This window comes from Typopeltis vanoorti, chromosome 17, assembly GCF_054136105.1.
Source record: "Typopeltis vanoorti isolate ZY-2024b chromosome 17, IOZ_Tvanoo_1.0, whole genome shotgun sequence".
NCBI lineage: Eukaryota > Metazoa > Arthropoda > Arachnida > Uropygi > Thelyphonidae > Typopeltis > Typopeltis vanoorti.
This window is the reverse complement of record NC_143565.1, coordinates 12,857,980-12,881,227: the sequence shown is the minus strand read 5'-3', so window position 1 is coordinate 12,881,227 and position 23,248 is coordinate 12,857,980. Positions and strand designations below refer to the sequence as shown.

The 23,248-nt window shown below is 38.9% G+C and overlaps 2 protein-coding genes across 2 annotated transcripts; one reads left to right on the top strand and one right to left on the bottom strand.

Annotated features, from left to right (window-relative positions):
* Window positions 1-9,758: 9,758 nt before the first annotated feature.
* On the bottom strand, window positions 9,759-10,229 carry LOC150097163 (histone H2A-like). Its single transcript, XM_090406738.1, has one exon. The coding sequence runs from the start codon at window positions 10,227-10,229 to the stop codon at window positions 9,855-9,857; it is 375 nt and encodes a 124-aa protein (XP_090262864.1). The 3' UTR covers window positions 9,759-9,854.
* Window positions 10,230-17,963: 7,734 nt separating this feature from the next.
* On the top strand, window positions 17,964-18,338 carry LOC150097162 (histone H2A-like). Its single transcript, XM_090406742.1, has one exon. The coding sequence runs from the start codon at window positions 17,964-17,966 to the stop codon at window positions 18,336-18,338; it is 375 nt and encodes a 124-aa protein (XP_090262868.1).
* Window positions 18,339-23,248: the final 4,910 nt, after the last annotated feature.

Here is a 23,248-nt window from a genome sequence, read left to right as displayed (position 1 = left end):
TTGTTCGCGTAATTTATTAGATCTGTGGGATAGTTGCGATTTTTGAAAACCTGTGTTAAATACATTAATTCTGTGTTAAGATAATTGCTGTTGGTTGAGAATTTGTAAGCATTGATAAATTGTGATAAGATGACTGATTTTTTGACGGAATATGGGTGGTATGAATTGAAATGGAGGTAGTTTCCGATATGTGTGGGTTCGTGGAACATCTTTGTAGCTATCTTGTTATTGCTTCTGATTAATGTCAGGTTTAAGAAATTGATGTATTTTTTCTGTTCTGTTTCTAAGGTGAATTGTAGTCTGTTACTATAATCGTTCAGGGATGTTTGTAAGGCGGAGATGTGCGAGGGTTTTCCAATGCATAGAATATCGTGTACGTATCTGCCATAAAAGGTAATGCCGGGGGGAAGAGAAGGGTGGAGTAGAAGTGATTCAGTGTGTGCCAGGAATAGTTCTGCTAGATGACCACTGATGTTTTGGCCCATTGGGAGACCGAAAATTTGAACATATAAGGAGTTGTTGAACTTAAAGAAGTTTGCAGATATTGTAAGTTGGATCAAGCCAATGATGTCAGTTGGTGTTAGTTTTGTGCGTGTGTGTAGGGTGTTGTCCTCTGTGAGTAGTGTGTGCACGATGTCTAATATCCTGGGGGCATCCACGTTTGTGTATAATGAAGTTGCATCTAATGAGGTGAGGATGTCATCTTGGGATGGAGTAGTGTTATTTATTTTCCGGAATAGGTCATCCATATTTTTGATCATACCGATAGACGTTGTTAGTAGTGGTTTGATGAGTTTGGCAACAAATTTAGATAAAGGAGCTGTGGTGGTGTTCTTGTAGGAGACTATGGGTCGTATCGGATAACCGTCCTTGTGGGTTTTGATGTTCCCGAATATAAAGGGGTGCGTGTAGTGCAGGGGTTTGTGTGTCTCATTGTGGTTTTATCTATTTTGTTTTGGCTTTTTAAGGTGCGTAGGGTGCTGTTGATTTGTTTTATGAGGTTGGGGGTAGGATCATTGTGGATTCTTTGGTAGGTGTGTTGGTCGTTTAAGACGGCCATAATTTTGTTGTGGTAATCGGTTTTGTTGATGATAACTACAGTGTCTCTTTTGTCAGCTTTTGTAATCACGATATCTGGGTTCTTCCTTAAAGATAATAGGGCTCTATGTAAGTTGGGGGTAATATTGGGTTTTACTATTATTTTGCTATTAATAATGTTGTTTATTTTTTGGAATATTGTGTCTATAATAGCCGTAATTATAATAATAGTGTTTAAGAGGAGTAACATGGGATTTTTCCCAGAGACTATACTTAATGATAGCGATGTTTCTAAAAGTTAGATCTCTCCGTTATAAAGGGATATTACACACTCAATTTACAGACAAAATGCTAATGTTGGTGGTGATAATGTGAACTTTGAACTTCTTTGGGAGATGGACCGAGTCCTTGACTCTTTATCCCTTCATCTGATTTTGGCTTGTGTGTGAGAGGATTATTGTGAGTAATTTACTCGCTCATTGTGAGCATTGTAAGCTGTATTAGCTGTCTCTTGCAATGGCGGATTTTGGTTTTTTGTGTTTGAATCGATCTGAGGGTTCGTAGTCCGCTGCCTGTCGAATTAGCTGATTTGGGTGATTGTCTGTGAGTGCCAAGAATTTTTCTGTTATGCATGTCATGTCGGTCTTGATATCTGGAAGGTTAGCTTCTTGGTGTAACTGTAGGTTTCTCATGAACGAAGGGGCATTAAATGCCATTCTGAGGCATTTGTTCTGGATCGTCTGTAATCTGTTGATGTTGCTTTGAGCTGTGTGTGCCCAGGTTGGGGTGGTAATGTGCAGTAGATGGCGTTGTATATATATGGTAGTAGTGTCGTAAGTAGTCGGAGAGATATGTGTAGTGGAATAGAGTAGAATGCCATTCTGTGAAGCATCCTTGGAGATGTCACGCAGTAATTTTTTTTTTTTTATGACAATGAAAAGTTTATTATCATGCAAAGTATTTACATATATATGCAATGAGATATGTTTTCTGTAAGATTCAGTATAAAATGTAGAGCGCTTAATTCTTTATAAATATAAACACACATTAAAAAAAAAAACAATAAATATTTATCCATCGTATTAACATACTGTATGGATTGGCATGAATGTGCATACAGTTCGCAAGGATAAAACCAAGTATAATATATATATAAATTCTGTATCTAATACAGATATTTTACTTCTCTACATAAATACAGCACACAAGTTACTGAGTAAATTCTTTTGATATACTTGTTTGCAGGACCGGCTATATGTTGAGGCACCAGCCTAGGGGCGCCGACATCTTAAAAAAAGTAATAGTGTTAGTCGAAGTAACAGTATTACTAACATTGTATTGCCAAAAATGTTGGCACTTTTTTTGGCAATAACTATAAATTGCTTTTAACAATAAAGAATTTTATGATGCCTGTCTTGTCTGACGATGCGTTGATAAAACTAGCCTAAGGGCGCCATATACTCTGGAGCCGGCACTACTTGTTTCTTTGAGAGGTATTTCTGCTTTCTATCTGGAATATTCTGCAGGAGATTATGTTTATCTGAGGAAGATAATAGATGGTGGTGGCTTCGTGGTTTTTTTTCAATATCAGTCGTGAACCAGGTGTAAATTTAACTGTTTATATGTACGTACTTGGAAATATATAAAGATATGAATTTTTATATATAAACGCTTTTTTCGGTTAACGTGTAGAGGCGAGTACACACGACCACTGACTTAAACTGCATGACCAGGGTTTAACCTTTTTGACGGGAGCGGGTGGGTTGGATTTGGATATGGCATCTTTGTGTCCTTGTAATGGCGTTACAAGGTCCGTGTGTGTAATATCCCTCTAATTTCAGTCTTACTATAATGTCTATACAGCGCCGGGTTCAGCCGTCTGTAGGTCAACGAGTTTCTGTCTTTGAATGGCAGTTTCTTGATCAAGTCAGCTAAGTAGAATCTTGGGGTGGCTTTTCCGTAGTGATTATTATACCTATATGTTATGTAGTTTGTTGGCTGTGGTCTTGTTATCTGATACATTGTTCTGGTTACTGTAGGTTGGACTGAAATAACTCTTTAGCATGACTTGGTATTGGCATAGGTGTTTCACCTTAAATATTTTGTGTTCTGTCTTTGCTACCCGTATAAGTGTCGGCTGTTCTCTTTCTTCCCAGAATATCAGTTTTATCATTTTATTTTGCAACGATTGTAATCAGTTAAGTTTGTAGTCTATGTGTAATTGCGTATCTAAAAATGTTTTCGCATAATGCTTTATAGATTAGTATTTTTATGTGTGTCGGAGCAATTTCTTTTAATCAATATAGTTTGCTTGCTATTATCCTGAGTTTGTTGTGCAGATAATTTGTATGGCTGTTCCAACTTTGATCAGTCGAAGTGAAGACCGAGATTGCATGTTGTTTTCGCCTGTGTGATGGTGGTGGTTTTAGGATCAGTGCTATGTGTATAGGAGGATGGATGTCAGATAGTAAGATATTTAGTTTCTATGAGGAGGGTCTGGGGGTTTTTGAATATCATTAGCTTTGTTTTTTCAGGGGTTATATATATATGCCGTTTTCAGTTAGTCAGTTACTGAGCAGATTGATGTGTTGCATATTTGTGTTGTTCGTAATGGATACTATGGTCGTGTGTCTTCCCCGTATTGAAAGATATTGCTTTTTAGGGGAAGATGGCTAATATAGTGTGTGTATATGTTAAACAGAATGTAAGGTAGAACAGATCGTTGTGGTACTCCACGGGTTACCTGTACCTCTTTGCAATGCGCTGATCCCATACCTTTAATGTACTTTCTGTTTTTCATGTATGTTTTGAACCACCTCTGGAGTAGATGACTTCCGATTCCCATGTGTTAGTTTGTTCGGAAAGGTTTGTTTCTTAGCGCTTCTGTTTAGTCGGTAAAACCTTCCAGGAGTGTTTCTGCTTCTTTATATTTTTGAAAACCATGCTATATTTTTGGGATGATTTGGAATTTTTCAGTGTATGTGGAACGTTTGCGATGCACAATACCTTCCGTTATTTGGTAGATTACAGACAATGTGGCGATGGGTCTGTAATTCCTAATAATGTTTCTTTTTCCACGTTTGTGTACGGGAGTGATTAATGCAGCCTTTAGTGTTTCAGGCATATGTCCCGTTTCGAAGACTTATTTAACAGTTTTAGTATAACAGTAAAAAACAATCAACTAACATTAGTTAGTTGATTGTTTTTGATGTCTTTTTGTCTTGCCCTTTGTTTGATTTAATTTGATGAATTGCAAGTGGTATTGCAAGCAAAATTGAAAGAATGTATTTTTTTCGGATCCGACATCAGGAAACGTATGAAGGATAAACTGTTTGAAGAAAAAATGGCAACTGTTGAAAAAGAAGTGGAAAGCTTTGAAAGAGGTGGTGAACAAATTTTTAGTAAATCAAAAGGACCCTTACTGTAAATGATTGTGCAAGACATGCTACAGAAATTCCAGGATTTGTGATGCTCCATGAGCTTAAAAGTGAACTATGCCCACTCTCATTTACACTACTATCCTGAGAATCTGGGAATTGTCAGTGAAGAGCAAGGAGAGCGATTCCACCAAGACATCAAGAGGATGGAAAGAATTTATCACGGCAGGTGGAATGTCAACATGATGGCGAACTATTGCTGGATGTTGTACAGAGATGACACGCGAAATGAATTTCACAGAAAAAGTTCAAAAAGAAGCTTTGAAGGTAAAAGAAAAAGACACCAAAACGAAATATAAAGTATGCACTAAAGATTTGTCTTTAATTAAAATTTTTTTTCCAATACTTTCATTCCAAAAATGTTTACGGTTAATTTTAAATACTGTTATTTTACTTAATATAATGCGTTCTGTTAAAGCTATTTTACTGTAATATTGAAATCCATGTTAAGAAAAATCCTTACGTGATAGAGAAAAATGGAAGAAAGATTTGAAATCAGCAGTCAAAAATAAATCTGAAACAGTTTCGGATTTATTTTTGACTGCTTCGAATTTTGCAGTCTTGTGTAATAAATCATAAAGTAAATTATTTAAACAATTCGTTGGTAAACATATAATATTACCATTTATAAAGACGAAAGCAATTTTTCAAGCTAAGAAATGGATGCTCTTGTTTATTTTTAAATAAAGTATGAAATCTTGGCTGAATATTTGGTGCTGCAGGACGTACATGTATAGCATCTTCGACGTTTTTCAGAGTTCATCGATATTTTGATTTTATAATCATCAGTGCTGAGAATGCCGCTTCGCATAAATACCTGGTACAAAATAGCAGAAGTATGTTTAGGGCCAATTCAGAAATTGTTGGAAATTCTGTCCTGATCGCAAACCAAAATTCATTTAACGACTTTTTAGGAAACTCAAGTTTTAAACCTGTGTTCCTTGATAACTCGGCAAATTCTTGAACTTTTAATGGTAGATGACTGACGTTTTTGATTTCAATGGGTATGGTTAATGAACCAAATTTAGGTTTTTAGAATCAAAATTTGAAGGGAAGTATTTCTGAAATTGTGTTGTCTCCTGGCACTTCAGATGATCAATTATTACTCTAACAGTAAAATCTTTGGGAAGGTTCTTTTCCATTATAAAATCACCTGTAGCTGTAAACATTTGTGAAGAATCATTTTCCAGTCTATTCTTTCATATGTTAACTTTTTTAATAAAACTTTCAATTTTTTCTTTTTTTCTTAAAGCGACGTGTTTAAATCATCGAGTTTTCGAAAATATCCAACAAATAACACATTTTTGAAAGCCAAGAAATCCGATTTTGAAAACTTCTGATCAGTCAAAAAAATAACAACCTCATCTTTAAATTTCAATAATCGGTTTAAACTTCGCCCTCTGCACCTGTAGTAATGCGGTTTTGTAAACGGAATCCCTGTCTTTGCAAAAGTTTGAAAACAAACGACTGTTAAAGGCATGGCTTTTAATGAAGTTAGTGATTTTGATAGGGTGATTCTGGTGTTATTTTTAAATCTAACTCTGGTGATATTTTTTTGGCTACGAGTGCCTACCGATGGATCATGCAGTGTGCAAAAGTGATATGTTCATTTCCACCAGCTTTAACTTTTGCTACAAATCCAACATTCTCTCCCATCATTGCTCCAGCACTGTCTTTACAGACTCCGACGCAATCTTTCCACTGTAGACCTACATTTGTGAAAAATTCATCGACTTTAAGCAATATATCTTCCCATCTTGTGTGCCCTTCAAAAGGCGACAAAACACTAATTCCTCATGTATGCTTCCTTCATAAACATAACATAAAGTAATAACTGTGCCATGTTTGAAATATCAGACTTGGAGTCGTCCTTAAGCCTAGTAATAAGCTGCTGGACTTGGTCATTACTAACTTCAGAAATTCTTTTGGAAACAGTATCATTCCACAAAGAAATTTTACGAATTTCATCCCCGTACTTTCACCCATGAACTATTTCTGACATTTTAATAGCAAAAGCAACACAAAACCTCCTATCGCGTAGGGCTTTTCAGTTTTTGCAATTAAATAGGAACTTTCATAATATGCAAGTAAATACTTATCGTTGACAGTCACAAATTTCTCAAAGCCTTGTTTTTCTTTATTCGAAGATTTTAAAAGTGGTTCAAAATATTCCTTTAGTTTATTGCAGTACGCTGCATTGGCTGATTTCATGATCTGTGAAGCCAAAACTTCATTACAAATTAAGCAAAGAGGTTTTTTCATACCATCATGATTATTAGAAGTAAATCTATATTGCAAAAATTTTTCGACATATTTTCTTTATCTTGTCAATTTAGATGTGCTACAATCTGGTAGCGAAGACGCTGCCGCATTGTCATTATCAGTTTTTTACCACTTCAGTCTAAATTTAGCCATTTATTCATAACCAAAATATATTTTTTCGGTTGTCGGTATGCATGACGCTAGGAAAATATTAAATGTCTTTATTTTCCGTAATTAAACTATTATGTTTCTGTAAGAGCAGAAAACTTTTTATGTACAGTAAACCCCCTGCAATTCATAACACAGAGTAGTGTCGAATCTGAGCCGAGGTGTTTCTGTCAGCGTCCGTTTTCGTTGCGTGACGGCATGAACAGTGCAAAGCGCGTATGTTGTGTGTTCAGAACAAAGGCTGCAGTGAAGTCGGGCGATGCATCACGAACAAGAGCTGCCGAAAACTCTAGGATTCATTATGCGTTTGATTTTAAATTAATCTTTTGTCGTTATGCGTTTGATTTTAAATTAATCTTTTGTCGTTATGCGTTCAGACACTTTTTACTGCTGCCAATATTTTGCGATCCAACATTCAGTTACGCCACCCACAGTTTAAGAAGCTTTGGTCTATATGCTATCAAAATTTACTTTCTGTTATATATATATACTTTATATATATATATATATATATATATATACTTTATATATATATATATATATATATATATATATATATATATACAGGGTATCCCAAAATATATATATATATATATATATATATATATATATATATATATATATATATATATATATATATATATATATATATATACCAGGCAATTTTAAACTTGGTTTTACTCCATATGGAGTAAAACCAAGTTTAAAAATTGCTTGGTATCTTTAACATAATTTTACCCAAGGTAAAAATACTTTCTACATATATATATATATATATATATATATATATATATATATATATATATATACAGGGTATCCCAAAATTCACCCAAGAAGTAATTTTGATAGAAAACACAGTGTTTTAATTAAAAATTGTAATTTCTTATTGATTCATAAAGTATACGGTATAGGGTAATGCATGGAATAGCAAATCGGGTAAATGGCCTCCACGGCATTGCTGGCACATACACACTCTTTTGTCGAAATTTTCCATGACCGTTTTCATAAATGTGGCTGAATTTAGTTGATACAGCGCTCAATTTCCTCCTTCAAGGCGTGGGTGGTCGTGGGCTTGTTGGCATAAACTTTAGACTTCAAAAAACCCCAAAGAAAAAAGTCCAACGGCGTTAACTCACATGATCTGGGCGGCCAATTCTGATCACCAAAACGGGAAATTACACGACCAGGAAATGACTCTTGCAGTAATTGAATTGTTTCTCGGGCTGTATGGCAAGTGGCACCGTCTTGTTGAAACCACATGTCGTCCACATCCATATCTTGCAATTTACGCACAAAAAACTGGATTATCATGTCGCGATAGCGAGCACCATTAACTGTTATTGCCTTACCAGCCGCATTTTCGAAGAAGAATGGACCGACGATGCCTTCAGCCCAAAATCCGCAACAAACAATGACACGTTGTGGATGCATTTGTTTTCAACAATCAATCGTGGATTTTCTGAACCCCCCAAATGCAACAATTTTGTCGATTAACGAAGCCATCAAGATGAAAATGAGCCTCATCGCTGAAGATGATTTTGTTCGAAAAATAAGCATCCACTTGTTGTTCCATAATCCATTCAATGAACTCTCTTCGCTGTGTGTGGTCAGTAGGCTTCAGTTCTTGAGTCAATTGAACTTTGTAAGCATAAAGATGCAAATATTTCGTGAGAATACGCTGTAGAGAGCCTCAAAATGCTCAATTCAAGACCACGGTGCCGAATTGATGTTCCTGGACTCTCACGAACTGCTTCGATGTTTTGTGTTGAACGACTTGTTGAAGGACGGCCAGAGTGTATAAGATCACTAATTAATCCGATTTCCTTGAATTTTTTAATTAATCTTTTCACAGTTGATGAAGTTAAATCACTATTCCGACCATATTTTGTACGAAAATTGCGAACTGTAGCTGCTAAACCTTCATTATTTTTAAAATATTGCTCAACAATGAAAATGCGTTGTTCCTTCGTGTAGCGCTCCATTTTTAATAACCCTGAAGTGACAGCTGTCAGGCTGTCTTTTTTTTCTCGTTGGCAACACTTTACCGCACAAATGACGCTACATTTAAATCTTGCGTGAATTTTGGGACACCCTTTATATGTATAACATGGCTTATTTATTTCAAAAAGGTAGTCAAGATCATATATCAACTTAAAAAAATCAACATTTTATTTACTATTAAATGAAATTAGGAAGAACTTAATATTAAATAACGAAATAATGTGGATATGGAAGAAATATTTCAAATAGCAGGAGAAGAAGAAAGCGCAAGGAGCCATCCCTGGAAGTTGTGCAAGGGTATGTTGATATTTCGTCTCGCAACGAAAGTTTTATCACATTTGTAATTAATATTTACAATACAATATCTTAAAACTGTAACTGAAGGAAGTTTTCATAGTCATGAGTTTCAGGTGGATTACATTTGTAATTAATATTTACAATAACTTAACTCTTACCGAAGAAAGTTCAGTCTGTTATTTTCATAAATTTCAGGTGGATTACAATAATGTAATCTGACAATGATGCTTAATTTTCTCGGTGCAAAAAAATTACCGCGGTTTGTTTAGTCAATGAATGGATCAAATATAAGTTTATGTATATGTATGATCCAATAGTTATGACCCAGTAGGTGAATTAATATTTACTTTCAAACAAAAATGAACACCACCTTACTCACGAATTAAAAACAATCCCGCTGCAGACATGAGTCGACGAAAGTTTTCAGTAAACACTGTCTCTTTATGTAACAGACATGAAAGCAATGAACTAAGCGATTTCATATCATGCTTTCAAATCTATTAAATATAATTTAAATTAATATTAAGAGAATTATGTATTATGAAGAGCTTAGTAGACCTGAAAAGGCCAATCGAGAAATGGACGATCAGGATCCCTTTATTAGAATTTGGTGGCGCTGAAAAGGGCCGTTGTATTTTGCAGTTCCCCAATTTAGGATTTCTTTTCTGTCTTTTTGGGTAGAAGCACAGCCTGGATGTTAGGAAGAACACCACCTTGTGCAATAGTCACTCCTGAAAGCAATCGGTTCAACTCTTCATCATTTCGGATGGCCAATTGAAGGTGACGAGGGATGATCCTACTCTTCTTGTTGTCGCGAGCTGCATTTCCCGCCAATTCAAGGACTTCATCGGCCAAGTATTCGAGCACAGCGGCCAGATACACCGGAGCACCAGCACCTACACGCTCGGTATAGTTACCCTTACGTAAGAGACGATGAATACAACCAACGGGAAACTGAAGCCCGGCACGACTAGAAGGAGACTTGCTCTTTCCCTTCACTTTTCCTCCTTTACCACGGCCAGACATCTTTCGATGATTGTTAGCGGAAACAACAGAATTACTGACGAGAGTCAATGACCAAAAACTGATAACTTCTGTGGCTTGATGGATATCAATCCCGTGGATTCTGATCCCTTCATCGGTATGAAAAAGACTTATATTAGAGGTTAGCGAGCACTTGGCTCACCCTGATTAGGGAAATGCGGAAGCGCCTGAGCCGAAAGGTAGTGCAGCTTTCGGGCGCTTAGAAAACTCCTGAATGAGTTGCTTGGAATGAAAAGCTGCTTAGGTGAAAAAGTAGCGGTGGTGTTACGAAGTAATGTGGAAATATCTGGGATATCATTGAGAAGATGACTTGAGTATTCCTGAGGAATTTCTTAGTGTCGGCTTGGCTGGGGTTCATGTTGCTAAAGGCTATTAGCATCTCCCCTAGTGAGGCAGCAAGAATCTGTGCAGAATTTTCACTGTAAGCTGTCGAGGCTATGGGTAAAATCCGCGGAGAGACCGCAGAAGCGTATGTTTTATCGGCGGGAACTCTCCGCACTGTGACTTCCGGCGAAGGTTTCGTGGCTTGATTCTGAGTGGGCGGAGCCAACGCCGCTCTTTTAAAGGCTGCTCAATACACTCTTCTAACCTACGGAAGTCAAGAGCGGCGTTGGCTCCGCCCACTCTGAATCAAACCACGAAACCTTCGCCGGAAGTCACAGTGCGGAGAGTTCCCGTCGATAAAACATACGCTTCTGCGATCTCTCCGCGGATTTTACCCATAGCCTCGACAGCTTACAGTGAAAATTCTGCACAGATTCTTGCTGCCTCACTAGGGAAGATGCTAATAGCCTTTAGCAACATGAACCCCAGCCAAGCCGACACTAAGAAATTCCTCAGGAATACTCAAGTCATCTTCATGATCACCCAATGACATGCTCTCCTGCATCTGGATGCTGATATCCCATATATTTCCAGATTGCTTCGTAACACTACCGCTACTTTTTTACCTAAGAAGCTTTTCATTCCAAGCAACTCATTCAGGAGTTTTCTAAGCGCCCGAAAGCTGCACTGCCTTTCGGCTCAGGCGCTTCCGCATTGCCCTAATCAGGGTGAGCCGAGTGCTCGCTAACCTCTAATACAAGTCTTTTTCATACCGATGAAGGGATCAGAATCCACGGGATTGATATCCATCAAGCCACAGAAATTATCAAATATCATTATTGAATTCTGCTGGATTAGTTTAAGTTTCATTCAGTACAGACGTGTTTATCAGCGCTCCTTGAAGTATTACAGCAGTGATTAAGTGTTGTTTTTAATGATTAGTTCAGAGTTCCTTTCAACATTAAAATTAAAATAGTGATTATTGGATGTTTTTCTACAGCGTGCTCGATCATCAGAGCAGGTAAGACTTTTTATTTTCATCTTCAAAAACATTTTCCAGGCCTTCTCCTGTTCCCCGCCCTGTGCAGCACTCAGTGGTTGAAGGGACAAGGCAGGTCCTTCCCCCACTTCAAGTCTAGATTTAATTATGGATTCATCATATGAGGATCTCTCCTTCAAAGAACTTCTAGCTATCTTTCGACAATTTGGTAACATCTTACACTCAAAATTGCTAGGAAAGGTAAAAGTTCATCAGATTATGGAGGTGGAGACAGAAGACACTGAAACTTCCGAACTTTCTCCTCGCCTTACACATGACAGCGCCAATTCCTCCGCCACAACAACTGACATAGATTCTAATGATTACCAGGAAGTCAGCAGAAAGAAGAGAAAGAAAGAGTCTCTTGCTGCAGAACCTGAATTTGCTCCTCATATGAACACATCAGCACAATCTAGTGCAAGGATGGAGAAAAATATACCGACACAGCCCAAAGAGAAGATCCCACCAGTAGTCTTGCGATCTAAGGAAAAATGGTCGTTGCTTGCAGAGACGATGAAGAAAAATAACATCAAGTTCTCATCAGCCAAAAAAACACATGATGGAGTCCGCATACAGCCTGAAGGAACAACGGACTACCGCCAGCTCACCAGACTTATGGACGATCATATATTTCCATACCATACTTACCAACTTAAAAGTGAAAAGAACCTCAAGGTAGTGATCAGAGGATTGGTAGAAAGAGTTGAACCGATTGCTTTCAGGAATGACTATCGCACAAGGTGGTGTTCTTCCTAACATCCAGGCTGTGCTTCTACCCAAAAAGACAGAAAAGAAATCCTAAATTGGGGAACTGCAAAATACAACGGCCCTTTTCAGGGCCACCAAATTCTAATAAAGGGATCCTGATCGTCCATTTCTCGATTGGCCTTTTCAGGTCTACTAAGCTCTTCATAATACATAATTCTCTTAATATTAATTTAAATTATATTTAATAGATTTGAAAGCATGATATGAAATCGCTTAGTTCATTGCTTTCATGTCTGTTACATAAAGAGACAGTGTTTACTGAAAACTTTCGTCGACTCATGTCTGCAGCGGGATTGTTTTTAATTCGTGAGTAAGGTGGTGTTCATTTTTGTTTGAAAGTAAATATTAATTCACCTACTGGGTCATAACTATTGGATCATACATATACATAAACATATATTTGATCCATTCATTGACTAAACAAACCGCGGTAATTTTTTTGCACCGAGAAAATTAAGCATCATTGTCAGATTACATTATTGTAATCCACCTGAAATTTATGAAAATAACAGACTGAACTTTCTTCGGTAAGAGTTAAGTTATTGTAAATATTAATTACAAATGTAATCCACCTGAAACTCATGACTATGAAAACTTCCTTCAGTTACAGTTTTAAGATATTGTATTGTAAATATTAATTACAAATGTGATAAAACTTTCGTTGCGAGACGAAATATCAACATACCCTTGCACAACTTCCAGGGATGGCTCCTTGCGCTTTCTTCTTCTCCTGCTATTTGAAATATTTCTTCCATATCCACATTATTTCGTTATTTAATATTAAGTTCTTCCTAATTTCATTTAATAGTAAATAAAATGTTGATTTTTTTAAGTTGATATATGATCTTGACTACCTTTTTGAAATAAATAAGCCATGTTATACATATAAAGGGTGTCCCAAAATTCACGCAAGATTTAAATGTAGCGTCATTTGTGCGGTAAAGTGTTGCCAACGAGAAAAAAAAGACAGCCTGACAGCTGTCACTTCAGGGTTATTAAAAATGGAGCGCTACACGAAGGAACAACGCATTTTCATTGTTGAGCAATATTTTAAAAATAATGAAGGTTTAGCAGCTACAGTTCGCAATTTTCGTACAAAATATGGTCGGAATAGTGATTTAACTTCATCAACTGTGAAAAGATTAATTAAAAAATTCAAGGAAACCGGATTAATTAGTGATCTTATACACTCTGGCCGTCCTTCAACAAGTCGTTCAACAGAAAACATCGAAGCAGTTCGTGAGAGTCCAGGAACATCAATTCGGCACTGTGCTCTTGAATTGAGCATTTCGAGGCTCTCTACAGCGTATTCTCACGAAATATTTGCATCTTTATGCTTACAAAGTTCAATTGACTCAAGAACTGAAGCCTACTGACCACACACAGCGAAGAGAGTTCATTGAATGGATTATGGAACAACAAGTGGATGCTTATTTTTCGAACAAAATCATCTTCAGCGATGAGGCTCATTTTCATCTGGATGGCTTCGTTAATCGACAAAATTGTCGCATTTGGGGGGTTCAGAAAATCCACGATTGATTGTTGAAAACAAATGCATCCACAACGTGTCATTGTTTGTTGCTGATTTTGGGCTGAAGGCATCGTCGGTCCATTCTTCTTCGAAAATGCGGCTGGTAAGGCAATAACAGTTAATGGTGCTCGCTATCGCGACATGATAATCCAGTTTTTTGTGCGTAAATTGCAAGATATGGATGTGGACGACATGTGGTTTCAACAAGACGGTGCCACATGCCATACAGCCCGAGAAACAATTCAATTACTGCATGAGTCATTTCCTGGTCGTGTAATTTCCCGTTTTGGTGATCAGAATTGGCCGCCCAGATCATGTGACTTAACGCCGTTGGACTTTTTTCTTTGGGGGTTTTTGAAGTCTAAGGTTTATGCCAACAAGCCTTATTTGTTGTTTATGCCAACAAGCCTTATTTGTTGTTTATGCCAACAAGCCTCACCAGACTTATGGGCGATCATATATTTCCATACCATACTTACCAACTTAAAAGTGAAAAGAACCTCAAGGTAGTGATCAGAGGATTGGTAGAAAACATAACATCAGAAGAAATAGCTACTGACCTTAGAGTACAAGGCTTAGAGCCGATCAAGATTTCTCGAATGTATCGAGCAGACAAGGTCCCCATGCCTCTAGTCTTAGTAGAGATCAGTAAAGAACAGAGAGAAATTTGTGATCTCAAAATAGTCTGCAACTTGGTCATCAAGACCGAGCCACTGAGAAGAAAGGCATCGGCTGGTCAATGCCATCGCTGCCAAAAATTTGGGCATGCGCAAATGTTATGCAGAGCAGACTACAAGTGTGTGAAGTGCGGTGGCAACCATCCCTCGCACATTTGCGTCAAGCCAAAGACCCCACCTGCTAAATGTGCGAACTGCAGTGGCCCACATCCTGCAAACTACAAGGGTTGTTCTCTCCACCCCTCAAACCTTCAAAAGCCTAGACAGGAGTTAACCCAGCCCACTGAGAAAAATATTGTGAGATCTGTGCCTGAAATCAGAGTGCGAAAAGTTACACCAAAAAAATCTCATGCTTCTGTGGTTTCCTTGAGTATCACTGAGGTACTCCCTGCAACTAGCATTCAAAATTCTTCAGCAATACTCGCTGCCTCACTTGGGGAGATGCTAATGGCCTTCAGCAAAACAAATCCAAGCCAGGCCGACACCAACAAATTCCTTAGGAATAATCATGTCATCTTCTCCATGATTAATGACTAATCCGACTTCAACAACAAATTCTATGCAGATAATATTGTGGAATGCAAACGGTCTCAACAGCAAAATTTTGAAATTACAGGAACTTACAGATCATTTGCAAATTGATATTCTCCTCATTAACGAGACTCACCTACGTCCCTGCGATAATCCCAAACTCAGAAACTACTCGTTACTTAGAAATGACAGACTTAATGTCAGAGGTGGAGGCACTACCATCTTTGTCAGCAGAAACATTCGCTATAATCAGATTAAGAAGATTTATACATCTAACCTCGAGGAGACAGGCATAGAAATTCATACCAACAATGCAGGCAGCTTAAGGATTTATTCTGTATACAACCCTCCCGGCAAACCTCTACTCCCCTCTGATCTCTCTCAGCTACTAGATGCAAATGAAGCAATAATTGTAGCAGGAGATCTTAATTCCAAGCATCCTTTATGGAAAAGTTAAAAGCAAAAGTTTTAACAACAACGGAATGATCCTCTACAACTTTGCCTTGAAGAGAAATATTGTTATTGCAGGCCCGATTGAGCCATCACATGACGGAGCGATCGGCAGACCTGATGTTTTGGATATTGCTATTTTTAACAATATTTCTCATCAATTCCGACTTCAATTGGTTGACGAGCTAAGCTCAGATCACAATCCAGTACTCTTAAGTTTAGTGGAGGAGCCTGAGCTCATTCCCAGCCAATCTCACACTAACTTTGCAAAATTCAAGGCTAAAATGAACACTATTAAAGACTCAGTACCTACTATTTCCACCCGCGAAGAAATTGACGTGGCAGTCAACAATCTTGAATGTAAAATACACTCTGGCTTATCCGCAGCTTGCTCTTTTTCCACCCCAGCTCAAGTTAACTTACTTCCTGCAGAAATCCTTACTCTGATAAGGAACAAAAATAGGCTCAGATGCCGCTATCACAACACGCTATCTCCACAAGACCGTCGAGAACTAAATAGAGCGTCCAACCTAGTCCGTTATGCTTTAAAAGATCACAGAAACCAGCAATGGGAAAGAAAACTCTGTTCTCTCAAAACTGAAGATAATTCTCTGAGGAAGTTGAATAAAGCTCTCCGTACAGATCGCTCTAACATCCAGCCCATTCACGGAGAAAGAGGTCTTGTTTACAGAGGTAACGAAAAGCAGAAGCTCCCGTTGAGGCTCTCCAACTTCAGTGCTATCCTAATTATGCACAAGCGGATCTAGTCTTCATAGAAAACATACATCGTATATTACGCTCTGTGCTTCGGCAATCTTGTAGCTGTGAAAATATCTGTCCCACCTCACCTAAAGAGGTCTATTCAATCATTAAGAAGCTTTAAAACAAAAAAGCCCCTGGTCCAGACGAAATTACCAACAAAACAATTAAAGCCCTCCCACACAAAGCTGTCATGCATTTAGTAGCCATTATTAATGCAATTCTGAGAATTAATTATTTCCCCTCAAGATGGAAACAAGCTGATATATTTCTTATTCTCAAGCCTAGTAAGGCACCTCAGATGTCACAAAGCTATAGACCTATAAGTCTTCTATCATGCCTAGGAAAAATAGCAGAAAGAGTCATTCTCAACCGACTTAATGAGGAGGTGAATAAAAATAACAGAATTCCGAAAGAACAATTTGGTTTCCTTACTGGACATAGCACTACACAGCAAATTCACAGACTGATTGTGTTCATCACTACAGGCTTTAACTGGAAACAGCACACAGGAGCTATCTTTCTAGATGTTGCTAAAGCTTTCGATAAGGTGTGGCACAAAGGTCTCATCTATAAATTAATTGCAACCAACATCCCACTTTATCTTACCAAAATCATTAACTTCTTTCTACAGGACCGTAAAATTCAAGTCAAGTTGCGTGGAATTAGATCCTCACTGAAAAAAATCACTGCAGGTGTCCCTCAAGGCTCGCTGCTCTCACCACTGCTTTTTAACATCTTTGTTTCTGATGTTCCTAGCACATCACTAATCACTATAGCTAGTTATGCGGATGATATGGCAATTCTTAGCAGATCTCTCAGGCCTAATATAGCTACTCAGCGATTACAAACTGCAGTAACAAATTTAGACGACTGGTTCAAAAAATGGAGAATATCTGTAAATGCCGATAAAAGCACTGCCATTCTATTCACAAGAAGACATGCATCTCACTTTGGAGAGGTTAAACTTTTTAACTCAGCCATCCCATGGAGATCTAGCACCAAATATCTAGGCATTCAACTTGATAACCATTTAAACTTTAACTCCCACATAGTTTATGCATGCAAAAAAGCAAACTGCAATTGTACAACTCTATTTTCTCCTCAATAGAAGAAGTCAATGCAGCCCTGATAACAAACTACGGATCTACAAAACAATTATCAGACCATCGTTAACTTACGGATCGCCAGCCTGGGGTCAAACTTCCCCCACTAACATCAAAAAGCTACAAATTATTCAAAACAAGTGCCTCCGTATGATCTTCAACGCTCCGTGGTTTGTCAGAAATGCTCACTTACATTGCGATGCCGATATTCCAGATATTCCCACTTTCCTCCAAAACAGTGCTGCTGCTTATTTTGCCAAAGCAGCTGTTCATCCAAATCAACTCATTGAAGAGTCATCTAATTATGAAGAACACGATAGGCGGAAACATAAGCGCCCGAAAGCTGCTTTGCTTATCGATTCTGGTGCCTCTAAATAGGGTGAGCCAGGTGCTCGCTAACCTTTAATACAAGACTATTTCATACCGATTAAGGGATCGAAGTCCATGGGACTGTTATCCATCAAGCCATATCAAGTTATCAGGTTTTACTATCTTGAGTTTACTATTGTATCGCAAGTTGTACCGTAAAAGATGTCAGGCCGTGGTAAAGGAGGAAAAGTGAAGGGAAAGAGCAAGACTCGTTCTAGTCGTGCCGGGCTTCAATTTCCCGTTGGTCGTATTCATCGTCTCTTACGTAAGGATAACTATGCCGAGCGTGTAGGTGCTGGTGCTCCAGTGTATCTGGCCGCTGTGCTCGAATACTTGGCCGATGAAGTCCTTGAATTGGCGGGAAATGCAGCTCGAGACAACAAGAGGAGTAGGATCATCCCTCGTCAACTTCAGTTGGCCATCCGTAATGATGAAGAGTTGAACCGATTGCTTTCAGGAGTGACTATTGCACAAGGTGGTGTTCTTCCTAACATCCAGGCTGTGCTTCTACCCAAAAAGACAGAAAAGAAATCCTAAATTGGGAAACTGCAAAACACAACGGCCCTTTTCAGGGCCATCAAATTCTGATAAAGGGAACCTGATCGTATATTTCTCAATGGGCCTTTTCAGGTCTACTAAGCTCTTCATAATACATAATTCTCTTAATTTTAATTAATTTTGATTTAAGTCGTAGATTTGAAAGCATGATATGAAATAGGTTCGTTCATTGATTTCACGTCTGCTACATCAAAGGACAGTGTTTACTGAAAATTTTCATCGCCTTATCGCTGCAGCCGGATTGTTTTTAATCCGTGAGAAAGGCATTTATTTTTTGGCCCGAAGGTAAATATTTATTAATAAAGCGTTTCTTCCAATCACTGACGAAACAAACACCGATAATTTGTTTTTTTCCCTACCGAGAAAAATTATGCCTAATTCAATGATAAAACTTCCGCTGCGAGACGAAATGTCAACCATAGGGGAAATATATTTAATTAGCGTGAAATGTAGACTTGTGTTTAAGGGATGTGCTCGTCGGTTATAATTTCACGTTCAGCGCATTTCCAATGAAGGAAGATACACAAGTAGTGGTGTGTATATAAGTGGGCACTCACTCTACAAATCTCTGTCTCCACCACTTAATTCACTAACCACTCCAACCAATACTAAAAATTAATAAAAAGTTAGGTATGTTATGAATGCATGAAACATAAAATATATGTAGATAGTCTATTTCATCACCTTCTACCATGATTAGGAGAGTTGATGATTTATTGAGGGAGGCGCGTATTGATTATCTGGATGTGATATTATATTACAGTGATATACTACAGTGATATATTATAGTGATACTACTGGGATATAGTGATGTGCGAACCAACTCGATTCCGAGGATTGGATTTGGATGAAAACTTGTTCAGCGAAAGGTAAGGTCTCGCTACTAATTTACTTAGTAAGTTAGACTTTGTAACTGACCAGTAAATTACCCCCCCCACACACACACACACGCATTCTAACTGGACAGACATGGACGTCACCGATTAACTTGTTCAAGCCTTTACCAAAGATCAGCTACTTAACCTATTCAAGAAAATTCTGAAAAGGTTTGACACAGAATTCCCAGGATACATAAACATTTACACACATGTCAACGATCAAGAGGGAGACGAAGAGGAAACAGAGGCCGAACTCACAAACACATCATCACACACAACCGATAGACAGTTAGACTTCCAAGATGAACAGGCACCCAAGAGACGGAAGACAGAACAAGAACACATGGAAGAAGACGTAACACCACAGAACACAGAAATCAAAACTGAAAAGGTCCCACCAGTCATCCTCCGGGATAAAGAGAAGTGGACTTGAGTCTCGAAATCACTAGGCGAACAAAACATAAAATTCTCGACTGCCAGAAACACAGACGACGGTGTAAAAATTCAGTCAGATACAGTCACCGACTACCGCAAAATGACGAAGATGTTGGACAACGCCAAGCTGCCCTTCCACACCTTCTCACTGCCAAGTGAGAAAAACCTTAAACTGGTCCTCAGAGGGGTTGCTGAGGGCATCACAATCGACGAGATCACTGCTGACCGAATCAAACAAGGCCTGACACCAGTCAAAGTCAGCAGAATGATAAGATCTGACAAAAAGCCAATGCCACTTGTGCTTGTTGAAATAAGCAATACCCAAAAAAGGATTTATGAAATCACAGATATCTGCAGGCTCAAAATAACAACTGAGCCGCTAAGGAAAAAGGCATCGGCAGGGCAATTCCATAGATGCCAAAAGTTCGGACACGCACAAAAACTGTGCAGAGCAGCAAACAGATGTCTGAAATGTGGCGAGTGACACCAGACCAACACCTGTACCAAACCTCGCACAACTCCTGCACAATGTGCTAACTGTGGAGGACCCCACCATGCCAATTACAAGGGGTGCATGTCCCACCCACGAAATCGTGGGATAACAAAAACTACCCTCAGACCTCCTCCCGGTAACAACTCCACTACCAAGCAGGCAACTCACCCTTCATCTCAGTTCACACCAACAACACAGCCAACCAACATGACAAAAACGTATGCTGAGGATGCACGACCTAAGAACCCCACATCCTACGAACAGCGAGGCTCCAAATTAGAAAAAATCTTAACTGCCTCGCTTGCCACCATGGTGCAAGCGAGGCAGTTAAGATTTAGCAATTTAGCATGACAAGCCCCTCACCATCCTCCAGAAAGAGATTCCTACAAGGAACACAAACCATCCTAACTGCCCTCTCTCATGAATTGAAAACACAAACCAAACTCACTAAAGATTGTAGCTTGGAATGCAAATGGAATAACAAATAAAATCCTGGAACTCCAAGAATTTGCATCCAGATACAAACCTGACATCATTCTATTCAACGAAACACACCTCAGACCAGCAAATAACCCAAGACTCCGAGGCTTTATCATGTACAGAAAGGATTCACTTGGTTCAAGAGGAGGAGGCACTGCTGTCTACATAAAAAGCTACTTAAACCATAACACAGTAACTGACCTCCCAACTATGAACCTACAGGTGACAGGAGTGGAGGTACACACCAGCAACGCAGGCAGTCTAAAGATGTACGCAGCGTACAACCCACCTGGAATCCCACTACTCATATCTGACCTAGACTCCATCCTCGGATCCAAAGACTCCATAAACTTAGCAGTAGATCTCAACTCCAAGCATACAGACTGGTTTAGCTCATCCATTAACACCAAAGGACACATTTTATACAACTATGCAAGGCACAACTATGCCATCGTGGTTGGACCTACTGAGCCAACTCACCACAGCCCAACAGGAAGATCAGATGTTTTGGACATCGTAATACGTAAAACCATCCCATACCAATACCAACTAGAAACAATAGAAGAACTTTCATCAGACCACAACCCCATTCAGCTCAGGCTAGGCAATCAAGAACAGTTCTCACCCCAGCACTCCTTTATAGCTTGGAACAAACTCTCAAAAACTCAACCAGAATACATTGGTCCACCACCCATCATACACAAAAAAGAAGAGATAGATACAGCCATAATCATGCTAACAAGCCAAATGCAGAAAGCAATAGCCTCAGTAAAGCAAACCACTCTCCACTACACCACCAACAGGATCCCAGAAGAAATTATGGACCTGATTAGAACCAAGAACAGAGCAAGAAAGAGATATCACAACACTAGAGCACCACAGGACAAAACAACACTAAACAAACTCAACAGAAAAGTCAGAGAAGCTCTACAAAACAACCGAAATCAAGAATGGGAAACCAAATTAACCACACTCAACCCAGAAGATCACTCCATATGGAAAGTCTTAAAAATCCTACGCACCAAAAGGCAGCCCTTACCTCCTATACAAACCAAACAAGGAATAGCACACACAGACAAGGAAAAGGCAGAAGCCCTCATAGACAACCTGGAGGAGCAGTGCAGCCCATCGTACAAAAGTTTTAACATTAATTTCATCTATAAAGTTCATCACCATGTCAGGAAAACATTAATTCTCACTGATACCTCAGAATCCATCTCCCCCACTACCCCAGGGAAATCATAGCACAACTGAACAACAAAAAGGCTCCAGTCCATGATAGTATCACCAACAGAACACTAAAGTTGCTTCCAAGAAAAGCAATAATACATATTATTAACATAGCAAACGTGATCATCAGATTTCAGCACTTCCCGACAACCTGGAAAACAGCAGATATCATACCTATCAAAAAGGCAGGCAAGAATCCTTAACTTCCAGAAAGCTACAGACCCATTAGCATTTAAGTTCCCAATAAAACTAATCAGACTAATTAAAGTACACCTAAGTGACAGACACATGCAAATCAAACTAAATGGAACAGTCATCCAAACGCAAGATCCGTGCAGGCGTGCCGCAGGTCTCCCTCTTAACACCTCTACTGTTCTCGGTCTATGCAGCTGATATCCGCCCAAACCCGAGAAATATCATAACAGCATTATATGCGGATGACACTGCGATACTTTCAAGATCTCGCAACCCTCAGCTAGCAATTAGAAGGCTGCAAGGCAGCATCAATACACTAGAAACTTGGCTAACAGATTGGAGGATCCAGATAAACCCCCTGAAAAGTTCTGCTGAGCAATTCTGCAGAAGCAAAGTCACCAGCAAGGATGACATCCAGCTCCACGGACTCAAGATCCCATGGGTAACAGAAGTACCGTATCTTGGTGTGAAACTGGATAGCAAACTGCTATTTAGTAATCACATCAAACTAACAGGAGTGAAGACATCCAGTGTAATTGCACAACTCTACCCCCTGATCAACCGCAAAAGCAAACTAGATGTAAGAAACAAGCTAACTCTGTACAAAACTGTAATTCGCCCAGTTATCACCTACGCCTCTCCAGCATTGAGTCATACCTCAGAAACCAACATACAAAAACTACAAAGAATCCAGAACAAGTGCCTACGAATGATCCTAGATGCCCCATGGTACATAAGAAACTCCCAGATCCATCGAGAAGTAAACATCCTTTACATCTGCTCGCATCTCCACGACTTAGCTGAGAAATTCTTCTCCAAGGCAAACCTGCACTCAAATCCACTGATCAAACAAGCCAACAACTACAGTGAAACAATACACTGCAAATACAGAAGACCAAAATCTATTCTTCTACACACCGAACATCACTAACTTCAGGCCAAGAGGGCGAGCAGGTATCTCATTAATACCTCATTCACAGTATCACTTACAGAGATAAAGGGGAAGAAGAAAAGCAATTTTGCTTCACCCATCCAGCCAGTAACGTTATGCGTTCTCAAGGCTTTTTTTTTGCCTGTCTCCCTGGATAATGATTTGACTTGTCTCGTGGGCCGGTGGTTCCTGGTGTTCGTGGCGGCAGTTCGATATCGGAGGGTGCCCCTTTCCCTTCGATGTCTGA